Genomic DNA, 12295 nt, shown 5'->3' with positions numbered 1-12295 from the left:
TGTTTGACCTTGGGGCTGTTGGCTAGCAGGTGGCGCAGTTTGACGTAACTCTTCCACAGCTTCTGGTACCTAGAGCGCAAAACATTTTTGTTACAACGAGGGGAATTTTTCCACAACAGCACATCAATATTTCATCAGTTGGCTGGGCCTATTAAACAACATCATTTAACCGTAGCCCAAGGTGCTTATCCCATTAGCTTTATTGGCAGGGAAATATATATAAAGCCTCCTCTTCTCTCCTCACCCCTCTCCCATCCCTGGCCTGCTCCCCTGATGCTACTGAAACGTGAAGATTAAAAGACTTCATGGACGAGGCCTCTTCGGGGTCACGAGTTGAGTCCTCTCGTTTCCTTCTAAGGGCGTTAAGTTACTGCGCCTTGATGGCGTCGACAGAGCCGGCTGGGCAGATAACACACACATTTGTATTTGTCTCTTTGACTAATAAGCATTTTGTCTTCTTTTGGTGGGTGTGGGGGGGGGGGGGGGGGGCGGACGACATGGCAGCGTCAAGGTGACAGGGGCCTTCATTGTCCAGATAAATGCGACTGAGAGTCTGGCCCGTGTGTGCGTGCGCGTGTGCTTTCCTTATCCGTGTGCTCACGTTCAGCCAATCTGTTCCTCATTGGAGGAGTTATTTCAATATGAGTGGTGTCAGGAGGGAAGAGAAATAGAGAGAGAGAGAGAGAGAGAGAGAGAGAGAGAGAGAGAGAGAGAGAGAGAGAGAGAGAGAGAGGAGAGAGAGAGAGATGAGAGAGAGAGAGAGAGAGAGAGAGAGAGAGAGAGAGAGAGAGAGAGAGAGAGAGAGAGAGAGAGAGAGAGAGAGAGAGAGAGAGAGAGAGAGAGAGAGAGAGAGAGAGAGAGAGAGAGAGAGAGAGAGAGAGATACAGTGGCAGCAGTTTAAACTGTACAGGAATTAAGGCGGCTTTATTGGTGGGGGCACTTCATTAGAGACTGAGCCTGGGGTGGGTGTCTGGGTGGAGGGCTGTACCTTCTGAGTGTGAGTGTGAATGTGAGTGTGAGTGTGAGTGAGAGAGATAATTCATCAGCTCAGCTCTGTATGCTGATTTAGGAAGAGGAGGAGGCTGAGGAACAGGTGACGGAGAGAAAAAAAGAAAGGGGAAATATCCACCAAACTGACCTTTCCACAGACCCATCGCTGTCTATCTCTCGCTCCCTCTCTCTTGCACGCGCGTTCTTTTTCTTTCTCTCTGAGGGTACCTCTGCCCCCTCAGTCCTGCCTCTACCTACTTCTCTACCTCTGCCCCCTCAGTCCTGCCTCTACCTACTTCTCTACCTCTGCCCCCTCAGTCCTGCCTCTACCTACCCCTCTACCTCTGCCCCCTCAGTCCTGCCTCTACCTACCTCTCTACCTCTCATTTCTTCCATCACTCTTCCTCTTTTTCTTCCCTGTGTCCATGGTCTCTGCCTCTGTGGCATTGCAGCCCCCCCACTGTTCTCCTGTTGCCGTGCCCCCCCCCCCCCCTCCATCCCCGTGCCAGCGTCATTACAATCAGCGGAATGTTACGGCGCTCTCGTGCATACACCGCCTTAATGAGGTCCCTGTCCGTCCATTAATTTGTCCCCGTCTAGGGTGCAGAGGTTCAGCACAGCAGAGGGTCGGCGTGTGGGGAGGGGGGGACCAGCACGGCAACAGGAGAACAGTCTTTGGTTGCTGTGTGTCTCTGTGTGTGTGTGTGTGTGTGTGTGTGTGTGTGTGTGTGAGAGCGAGCTCGTAAACAAAATAAAAATACCTAATAATACGTCACTAACAATTGTGAGGATGGCCCATAAGGGAAATCTTCCTCGTTTCAATCTCAGCCTCTTCCTCCTCATCATCATCATAATCTTCCTGATCCTCTAATTGGAAGATGCCGGCGTTTCTAGGGAGATGCTGGTAAACACTGCCCTCTGACTGGAGGCCCGCGTTCCAAACTCACTTGTGATTGGTTGTCACTCTCTGTGAGCACCGTTGAGACGGTACTTGGGGAAGGTGGAGGGGGCTTTAATATACTGCCATTGGTAATTATGCACATGTACAGTATTCCCTCTCCTGGCCCTGGCGTGTGTGTGGCATTATTATTCAGGAGACGCATGTGCGCACACACACACACACACGCTCTCCCATGGTGGAAGAACCCGGTGGAACCGGGGACCCGTGATGGTGCATGTGAAAATGTCACGCCACTCTCATCCTCTCAACGACATATGCCACTCTGCCTCTCTCTCTCTCTCTCCCCCTCTTTCTCTGCATCTCTCTCAGTCTCTCACGCGTGCATGAACGTCCAATAGAGAGAGAGTAAGTGTCAAAGAGCGAGAGAACTTGTGAAGGTGTGTGAGTGAGTCTGTATTCCTTACTGGGGGTCTCCTGCATAGCTCAGCTGGGCAGGCCGGATTCCGAAGTGGACTATGATAGGAAAGGTGATGACGTCATGGTTGAACTGCTCTCTGTCCAGCTGGTCGATGCGTACAGAGCTTGGCTTCTGGAAAACCAAAACACAACCTTAGGAAAGGCCAATGACATTACAAAAAATATTTTATTATAGTATTGTATAGCAACTTAAATATGAAAATCCAAAAGACTTCTGCACAGTGGACGGTTAACCAAGTTGGCCTTCGATGATGTCAAAACCTACATATCCGTCGCTTCCAGGAACACCTTTCATCACGCCAGAGGTGATGGAGGAGCGGGGTTCCTCGATTCACTTCGGGATAATAGCGTTGTCAAAATGTTTTGCGGCGTTGTGAATGTGTGGACCTGAGGCATATGGTTGGATATCCTCAACAGATGGCACTGAAGCCAGGATTCACCTTGACATTATCCCGACCTTGGGAGACGTTGAAATGTCGAGCCAACTTCAATTTCAAACTATAGTTTCTAATATGCCGCACTGTGTGTGTCGGGATAACCTTGCCCTGAGCTATGGTGCCCCGAGTTCTGAGGAACACCAAGCCTAGAAGGTAGCAAGTCGAGTCAAATCTGAGAGTTGCTGCTGACATTTTGTTTTTTGGCCTTTCCCATGAAAAGGCTCGACTACCATGACAGTGCCAGTACACGTTTGGATACTGGGAAAATGTGTCCTTGACTCTCTCCTAGATCTATTACATTCTATCCACTTTCTTGATCCCGATGGAAATGTAATGAAGTCTGGTAAATGACTGATCTGTAATGAAATGATCGGCTGCAGCCCCCCCTATCCAGTTGTGTTGAGATTGGTGGCCGACCCCAGGAAGAGACAAGGAAGGAGACTTCTGTTCCAGGGTCTACTATGCCCTGAGCAAGAAGAGACAAGGATCATGCCATGTTATCTTATACCAGCCTGTAGATAGACGGCTGCTAGATGATTTGCTATACCCTACCATGTCAGTCCCGACCTGCAGTACAGAACGATGCAGTCTAGAGCCCTCTCCTACCATGTCAGACTGTCAGTCCCGACCTGCAGTACAGAACGATGCAGTCTAGAGCCCTCTCCTACCATGTCAGACTGTCAGTCCCGACCTGCAGTACAGAACGATGCAGTCTAGAGCCCTCTCCTACCATGTCAGTCTGTCAGTCCCGACCTGCAGTACAGAACGATGCAGTCTAGAGCCCTCTCCTACCATGTCAGTCTGTCAGTCCCGACCTGCAGTACAGAACGATGCAGTCTAGAGCCCTCTCCTACCATGTCAGTCTGTCAGTCCCGACCTGCAGTACAGAACGATGCAGTCTAGAGCCCTCTCCTACCATGTCAGTCTGTCAGTCCCGACCTGCAGTACAGAACGATGCAGTCTAGAGCCCTCTCCTACCATGTCAGACTGTCAGTCCCGACCTGCAGTACAGAACGATGCAGTCTAGAGCCCTCTCCTACCATGTCAGTCTGTCAGTCCCGACCTGCAGTACAGAACGATGCAGTCTAGAGCCCTCTCCTACCATGTCAGACTGTCAGTCCCGACCTGCAGTACAGAACGATGCAGTCTAGAGCCCTCTCCTACCATGTCAGACTGTCAGTCCCGACCTGCAGTACAGAACGATGCAGTCTAGAGCCCTCTCCTACCATGTCAGACTGTCAGTCCCGACCTGCAGTACAGAACGATGCAGTCTAGAGCCCTCTCCTACCATGTCAGACTGCAGTGGAGTCCTGTGCGGCACAGGAGTGGCTCTCACCATGCCAGGGCTGCTGACGATCATGCCCTTGCACTCCTCTGCATACTTCTGCCACTCCAACTCCTCCCACTGCAGCATGTTGGCGATCTCCTCCTCGGGCACCAGGGCCTTGCTGCTTCGCAGAAGATACAGCAGGACCTGGTGCATGGAGAGCACCTCCTTACCGCCGTCTGACACACACACACACACACACACACACACACACACACACAGAGGAGGACACACGGACTGGGGTTAATAGGCACTCATGAAACAATTGATTGACCTCCCTTTACAAGTGTTCACATGGACAAACACATAAACCCATTGAGAATTCTATTAGCCTCTAACTCCCTGCAAGGCATTTGGAGAACAGTACATGTGGGCACATGCACACACCAAACTGTGTTTCCAGGAAGCCCAGAATCAGATGTGCATATCGGAAACAACAGATGAATCCACAATAACGCAGAGTCATTTGGAAACCATCGTATTCCTCCATTATACCATTCCCTTTTGTATTCCGTTTCAAGTGGAGATGGCGAGCGCACACACACACACACACACACACACACCACTGTAGAGATGGTGAGCTTTGATAGGCACAGTGCACCAGCACCATCAAGTGATGCTACAAAGAATTCCCCATACTAAGGCAGCAGTTTCAAGACCTCGAGATACACCCAAGAAAGAAAGAAAAACGTTTGAACATCAATACCAACACAACGTATGTGAAAACATTCAAACTGAACATTAAGGGTGAAAAGATAGCATGAGGTTAGGTTTGGCACTCGGCTGAATGATGTGCCGCATGAATAACATGCAGTACTGCAAGTCGCCACAAGAGGGATGTTTAGCTGTAAATCGGGCTGTAAAGAGGGCAGTGTAGAGGGAGAGTGGGTGGTGTAGCTGTAAAGAGGGCAGTGTAGAGGGAGAGTGGGTGGTGTAGCTGTAAAGAGGGCAGTGTAGAGGGAGAGTGGGTGGTGTAGCTGTAAAGAGGGCAGTGTAGAGGGAGAGTGGGTGGTGTAGCTGTAAAGAGGGCAGTGTAGAGGGAGAGTGGGTGGTGTAGCTGTAAAGAGGGCAGTGTAGAGGGAGAGTGGGTGGTGTAGCTGTAAAGAGGGCAGTGTAGAGGGAGAGTGGGTGGTGTAGCTGTAAAGAGGGCAGTGTAGAGGGAGAGTGGGTGGTGTAGCTGTAAAGAGGGCAGTGTAGAGGGAGAGTGGGTGGTGTAGCTGTAAAGAGGGCAGTGTAGAGGGAGAGTGGGTGGTGTAGCTGTAAAGAGGGCAGTGTAGAGGGAGAGTGGGTGGTGTAGCTGTAAAGAAGGCAGTGTAGAGGGACAGTGGGTGGTGTAGCTGTAAAGAGGGCAGTGTAGAGGGAGAGTGGGTGGTGTAGCTGTAAAGAGGGCAGTGTAGAGGGAGAGTGGGTGGTGTAGCTGTAAAGTCAACATGAAGGGCTCTCACCAGGGAGGAAACGGACGAAGCGCGGCATGAAGTGGAACTTCTGACATCCAGGAGACTCATTGTCAAAGGTAGGATCTGGTCAATAAAACAATATTTCACAAAATAAATTATGTTTTATTCTTTATTTATTTACTCTGAAAAGGTGCTAAACTAGGAGCGATGAAGGGAAAATCTATTTTTGAGTGCGTGTGTGTTCACCTGTCAGGTTCCAGTCATAGAGCTCCAGGACGTCCTGAAACAGGTAGTTGGCAAAAAGCTCCAGGCCTTGAACACAGTAGTTCTGTCATGAAGAACACAGGGTCAATACTGCTACAGAGTAACACACACACACACACACACAACAAACCAACAAAGACTGGATGCTTTAAACCAAATCCGGTTCTCCGACTTGAAAAAAAGCAGCTCTTATCGGCATAGTGGTTTCTAAGAAGTCCAATGCAGAATAAAAAGAACTTGAAAGACAGATCTTCTCCGGAAATTTCAGAGACCACCTTTCGGAGATTTAGGCGCAAAAACAAAGAGAGGCGAAGGGAAGAGGAGACTAAAGACTGAAAAGACTCAACTGAAAGAGAGAAAGGAAATTAAATAAAAGAGAAAGGGGGCAGGAGAGATAAAGGAGGGGCTTTACTGACCTCTGGTGACATCTCCTCTATGAAGTGGATGGTGTAATCTATGTTGAAACGGATCACCCGGCATAATGGAATCTGTGAGGTTTGGAGGAGAGGAGGAGGAGGGAGAGAAGAGAAGCCAGGAGAGAATCCCCGTGGTTACGAGCTGGCGTCAGGCAGGGGGGACGTCTTTGCGGGCAAAACTCATTAAAGCCTCATCTCCAAAACACACACACCTAGGCAAACACGCGCACACACCGCTAACGATAATGAACAGACACATGGACGCCCGCACACACACACACTTTACCCAGGGCTTTCGAACATTAAGTGACTTTTAAATCGCTATAAATAGATAAGACAGCTCTTCGGTGTTTAATCTCTTAGTTACATGGTCTTTGTTGTCGGAGTGCGGGAGTCCATTTTAGGAGATTAACCTGGGGGCCAGTGTGAAAGCTGGCCCTGCCCGTCGGGCTAACAAGAGGGGGCTAATATCGCCTTGCTCAGGAGCACCCTAATCCCCGGGCCCCACACCGGCCGTATGCAGCGGGTTTCAGACAGAGGTCGTTTACATTATCCTGCCGTAATCTGGACTAATCCCGTCTGAATTCGCTCCAAATCAAAGCAGATGCTGAGGAAATAGGTGCAAGTGTTGATTATTCTGAAACCCACAGGAGCGGGGGGGGGAAGAGGGAGCCCTGGCGTACAGAGATCACTTCTACATGCAAACTCAGGAGAAAGAAGGAAATGTATTTGTGTTCCTCACACTAAGAATGATCCCTCATCCCCCTCTTTAACTCGCTTAGTCAGGCTTTGCCCCTCATTGATTTCCCATCCTTCTGCTCCTACACTATTCCTTAGTGTGTGTGTGGAAGGGGGGGGGGGGTCTATGTCTCTACATACACAGCAGGCCTTTTAACCCCTACATCAACAGATAGCGCCTCAGAAGTCAAGCAGAGGAGAAGCAAGGTCAGAGCAGAAATAACTAGTCTGTGATGCCCAAAAAGACAAACAAAGGAGACGGTCAACATTAAAAGCTTCATTTGAAGTCTGTGTGTGTGTGCGCGCGCGCTTGGGCATTAGTTTCAGACAAACACTGGGGGGGGGGGGTGAATTATTCATTCAGTAGGATATCTTTATGAACTAGCCTTGATGTGTGTGTGTGTGTGTGTGCACGCGTAGCACTCCGCTGGTGCAGTGAAGTCTGTGTGATGGGCGTCGGGGAGGGAGGGAGGGGGGGAGGGAAGGAAGGACAACAGAGGCGTTGAAGCAGACACTCCAGAGAGGACAAGGAAGGGGACATCAGAGGTGGTGAGCTGGAAGGGCAGGACGGAGGGAGGGAGGCGGGGCTTACGTTGGTGAGCGGGGTGTGCGAGAACAGGGAGAAGCCTTCGAACAGGTACTCGTGGTCGTCATACTCGATCACGGTGGGCCTGTCCGTCTGTGTAAAAACGCACACACTATGTTACATCGCCGCAACAATGATTCAAGGGAGCAATGGAGACCAAAAGATGCAAATGAGAGAGCTAGAGAGAGAGAGAGCGAGAGAGAGAGCGAGAGAGAGAGAGCGAGAGAGAGAGCGAGAGAGAGAGCGAGAGAGAGAGAGAGAGAGAGAGAGAGAGAGAGAGAGAGAGAGAGAGAGAGAGAGAGAGAGAGAGCGAGAGAGAGAGCGAGAGAGAGAGAGCACCTCACCAGGAAGTTAGTGGGGGGAGACACGGTGATCCTGTAGTGGAACAGCCTCCCTGAGTTGTTGTTCATGCCACGGCAGTTCTTCACTGACTGGAGGGGGAGGAAGCAGAAACAAGAGGGTGAGCCGAGATGTTCCGCTCAGCGTGCGTGTGCTGTTGACCGAGGTGGAAGCAGGGGGGGAGGGGGGGGGGTCAAGACCTCTTCTCCTGGGTAGATGCTGTGGCGGATCCCCGTGCGCCTGGCCTTGGCACTGCACTTGCACAGCGGCCCATCGTTCATCTGTACACACACACACACACGTATCAACCACTACTGTAGATTAACGCACCACCTGTGCAGAGAATAATGCAGCATGCACACTACACACGTCATATTTACTTGAGACAGTGACCAAAAAAAAGATACTCCCCCACCCAAGGTGAAAAACAAGACAAAGGGAACACCATGAAGAAGTAGATGGAAGAGGAGGGGAAGGAGACAGAGAGAGAGAGAGAGAGAGACAGAGAGAGAGACAGAGAGACAGAGAGAGAGAGAGAGAGAGAGAGAGAGAGAGAGAGAGGGACTGCTGACCTGTCCGGGGTCGTTGTACCACAGCTCGTCGTGCAGGCGGTCGGGGTGGGCCTTCTTCCTCTTGATCTCAGCGATCACGTCGAACACGTCCGAGTCGGAGCTGCTGGAGCACGTGCTGCCGCCGCCGTCCGACTCGCCGTCCGACTCACTGGAGCTGACGCCTGGGAACAGGAGAACCACAAGCGGAACCCCGTCAGCCCCCATGCTCGTCCTCGGAGCGGGGCTGAGAACCACGGCTCAGAGAGGCGTCAGGCCTTTCCTGAGTCAACGCTGGTCTAAAGGGTCACAGAGTAGCCTTAAACCCATCGTACATGACGCCGTTTGTTCACGTAGTTTCATGTTAGTGTAGATCATCAACACCTTTCATAGCATCTCATGGCAACTATGTGAGCTCAAATAAACTGTGCTGTGATAGAACTGTGATGAGAAAGCTCCTTTTCAAAATGTCTCAACGTATAGGTTAACTGCCCTACTTCTCATTCCTTTGTAGCTCAAAAATGTTTTTACATAATATAGATTTTTTTTTATACCCTTCTTTTGTACCCACTGCCCAACACATAGTCATCTCAAAAAGAAAAGAAAAAAAACTATTGACTGAACGGAGTTCGGGGTCAAATACCTTTGGTATTACTATCTGATATCAATACAGTACCAGGCTCCTCATCCAGCTTAGTTTGGGGCGGCTCCCATTGTGGGCGGGCAGCCTGGGCACGTGCCTGCCTCCTGCCCAGCTCTTCCTCAAACCTCTCATACAGGTCTCTCAGCTTGCTGGTGCCCACCACGGTGGAGTCGCCCTAGGCAGGAAGGGAAGCGGGGCGTATGAGCACAGACACGCATAGAGCCGCACACAAACACACACACACACGCGTGCACGAGGGACACTGTAAAAAGGAGCAAAATCCACTAAATCCATCACTGTGAAGGAGAGGATCCGAGAAAGTAACAAAACACTATTTCGGTTCTAGGAGACACGCTAGTCATTTTCGAAATCGGTAAATTTTGCTACTGTTCTTTGTACATGAAAGTAACATCAAACGGCGTTCTAGTAGTTCTTAATACTGTACCACTTGGTCCATGGGGTCATTGGAGTAGTAGTTCTCAGCATGTGTACAACGAACCCAGGCAGGCTTCAGCAGCTCCTCCTCCTCCCTGACCTCGTCTCCTTTCTCCCTCTCCTTGTCCCTGTCCTTGTCCCTCTCCCGGTCCTTCTCCCGGTCCTTCTCCCTCTCTGCGGCGGCGGTGGAGGCAGTGGCGGGCTCCTCTGGCTCTCGGCTCCTCAGGGAGGTGTAGCTGCGTTCCCTGCTCGTCCCCGGGCCCTCCCACCTCCTCTCCTTGTCGTCGTCCGGCCTCCTCTCCCGCTCCTCCTCCCAGCGGCCACGCTTCCTCTCCCGGCTCCCTGATCGACTGGAGGAGGGGGGGGGGGGGGGGCGGGGGACTCGGTTGAGTGAATCCAATTTAGAACAGAGACATGTTTACACTGCAAATGATCAGCAAATAATCTTAGTGCATTCCAACACCTCAGCTTCTGAGCAGGGAAGCAAGGTGCATGGAAAGTTAGGATGCCTAGAGCTCCATCCGATTCCCTTATTTCACAACTTAATAAAGTGTCACCTTATCTAGTAGTCGGACATTGTTTCCTTGCTCCTCTCCATTTCAGAGGAGGGGAGGATCTACCCGAACATTAGCTGGGTGAAAGCATGCGCCCCCCCCTGTCCCATCAGATGAACACAAACAGGGCCTAGGTGTGTTCAGGGTTGAGGTGAGGGTTAGGTACCTCCTGGGTCTCTTTCTGGGTCTGTCGGGGGACTGGGACCTCCGGCTATCTCGGTGGCGATGCCTCTCCCTGTGACGACACACACGCGTGTATATTTTCATATCGAACAAGTATTTAAAAGAATAACATATTCAAACAGATTATTATTTGTATTTTTTATTTTTTTTTTACAATAACATTTGGACAGATACAACAAATGTTGACAGATATTCTAAAATAATACCACTGTACCTGCTGCGCTCTCTACTGCGGTGACGGGGTGGGGTCCGGCCATGTTGGTGGTCTGAGCGGTAGCGCCCGCTCTCCGGTCTGCCACGCCTTCCAGGGCTCCGGACGCTGTCCCTCCTCTCTGCAGGAAACTCCATCTTGTGACGGTCACCGTAGCCGTAGCTCTTCTGCCTAAAATCATCGTGACGGCGTGGACATCTCTCCGGGGACCTCCGGTCTTCCATGGGCTTGTCTGCCTTGTACTGGCCACCGTGCCTGAAGCCATGGACGGGCTTGAAGGAGCTTGAGCCCTGGGTGTACCCTGGATTGAAGCTAGGAGGTGGGAAGGGAGGGTGGGGGTAGTTCATGGAGTAGGGAGGGTGGTAGCTCATGGGCTGGGGGGGCATGGATGGGGGCATTGGTGGGTGAGGCAGGGGCGGAGGGGGTACCATGTACGGATGGTATGCATTCTGGGCTGATCCCTGGGAACCTGAAGTGGACCCAGCAGAGGAAATTGGGAGGGGGGGAGGGGGGAAGTTTGGGGGTGGTTCAGGAAAGCCCTGACGGTTAGGGGCATTGGGGAAAGGAGGGTGCATGGGGCACTGGTTGAGAGGGCTAGGGGCCTGGGTGGGAGCTTGGGTGGGGTAGGTCATGTAGTCAGCATGGCTGGACATGTAGCCACTGTTCCCTTGGTAACTAGAGCCAGGAGGGGTCTGAGGCTCATAGTGGTAGGGGGGCAAGGGAGGCTGGGGAGGAGGAGGCCTTAGGTTGGTGGGTCGGTAGTTTTGGGATGACCCATGCTGAGCAGGTGGGTTTCGCCCTCTGGGGCCCCCTCTACCCTGATGGAAGGACATACTCTATCTAAAGAAGAAACAGGACCCAGAATCAAAGCTTTAGTTCATAAGTGTGTGACACACTCGTCACATTTCAAACCACCTCAGATTGCTATCTTATAAAATGAATCGTAGTGAATTGAAGCAGTCTTTAGGCGTTTGCTCATATTAAAATTAGTTATTGCTTACATTTAGCAATCTGTTAAATATACCCAGAGCTAACAAGCCACAGACAAGATAAATGAACGGAGAAGTAGCATCGCTAGCTAGGTTAAATACGCAAAAAAATTGATTACCTTACTGAGTGGCTAACCTTAACCAGTTCCGAGTCGAATATCAGTATTGCGTGAACCTCATAGTAGTCAAACTACTTACTAATCGAACCACACTACCTGTTTTAGGTAAAAAACTATCGATATTGATGCTGTGAAACAGTTAAATTACCCGTGCGCTCAAGTAATTGCCGCTTTTTGTTCGTGTTTCTAGTCGGTGTGTTAAAACAGATGGACATATATTCACCAATGGGATTACGTAGTAGTTCAGTGTTGGCCAATGGTATCCCAGTGCGCTGGCAGCGCCGGTGCGTCTTTCTAAACTGCCCACCCTCCGAAAGTAAGTTCCATAATCCACTACAACTGCAAGGTCCATCCATTTTTGTTATAAATAAATGTACTTATTAATCATTCATTCAAAATGGTCTATGGTCAGTTTATTACATGTTAATTGATTTGTCTCGTGCCACTGTATTGCTGTAGAAGGGTAGCCTGGTAGACACATGGTTGGTTCGGTTTGTAGAAACGAATTTAAACTACAGTCAGAACCGTGTAACAGTTAGAGCTATTAACTATTACACCTGGCATTACATTTGTTGGAAAATTGTTGTGTGACTGACCACCAGGAGCGTTCTGAATGGCATTCAGACCTGAGTGATATAAAAAATACAAAAAGTTGATGATAAAAAAATAGAATGCAACTGGAAATTGTCATTTTCTGCACCTGTACGTATCACCCACTAGAGGACAGCAGAAGCCCATAAA

At 50.4% G+C, this 12295-nt stretch overlaps 1 protein-coding gene across 1 annotated transcript in view; it reads right to left on the bottom strand.

Moving 5' to 3' along the window:
* drosha (drosha ribonuclease III) overlaps nt 1–11733 on the bottom strand; it is a 64090-nt gene extending 52357 nt beyond the window's left edge. Inside the window, exons 1-15 of the mRNA XM_062480351.1 lie at nt 11555–11733; nt 10450–11286; nt 10219–10287; nt 9509–9848; nt 9064–9238; nt 8445–8605; nt 8073–8153; nt 7878–7964; nt 7540–7626; nt 6210–6281; nt 5776–5857; nt 5578–5652; nt 4142–4311; nt 2356–2480; nt 9–69 (exon numbers count right to left, since the gene is read on the bottom strand). Coding sequence (XP_062336335.1) covers nt 9–69; nt 2356–2480; nt 4142–4311; nt 5578–5652; nt 5776–5857; nt 6210–6281; nt 7540–7626; nt 7878–7964; nt 8073–8153; nt 8445–8605; nt 9064–9238; nt 9509–9848; nt 10219–10287; nt 10450–11279 — 2415 coding nt within the window. The 5' untranslated portion in view covers nt 11280–11286; nt 11555–11733. The remainder of the gene's footprint in view (nt 1–8; nt 70–2355; nt 2481–4141; nt 4312–5577; nt 5653–5775; nt 5858–6209; nt 6282–7539; nt 7627–7877; nt 7965–8072; nt 8154–8444; nt 8606–9063; nt 9239–9508; nt 9849–10218; nt 10288–10449; nt 11287–11554) is intronic.
* Nucleotides 11734–12295: the final 562 nt, after the last annotated feature.

Source organism: Osmerus eperlanus, chromosome 15, assembly GCF_963692335.1.
Source record: "Osmerus eperlanus chromosome 15, fOsmEpe2.1, whole genome shotgun sequence".
Lineage (NCBI taxonomy): Eukaryota > Metazoa > Chordata > Actinopteri > Osmeriformes > Osmeridae > Osmerus > Osmerus eperlanus.
Note: the sequence above shows the minus strand (reverse complement) of the source record. Positions and strands in the feature narration are given on the sequence as shown.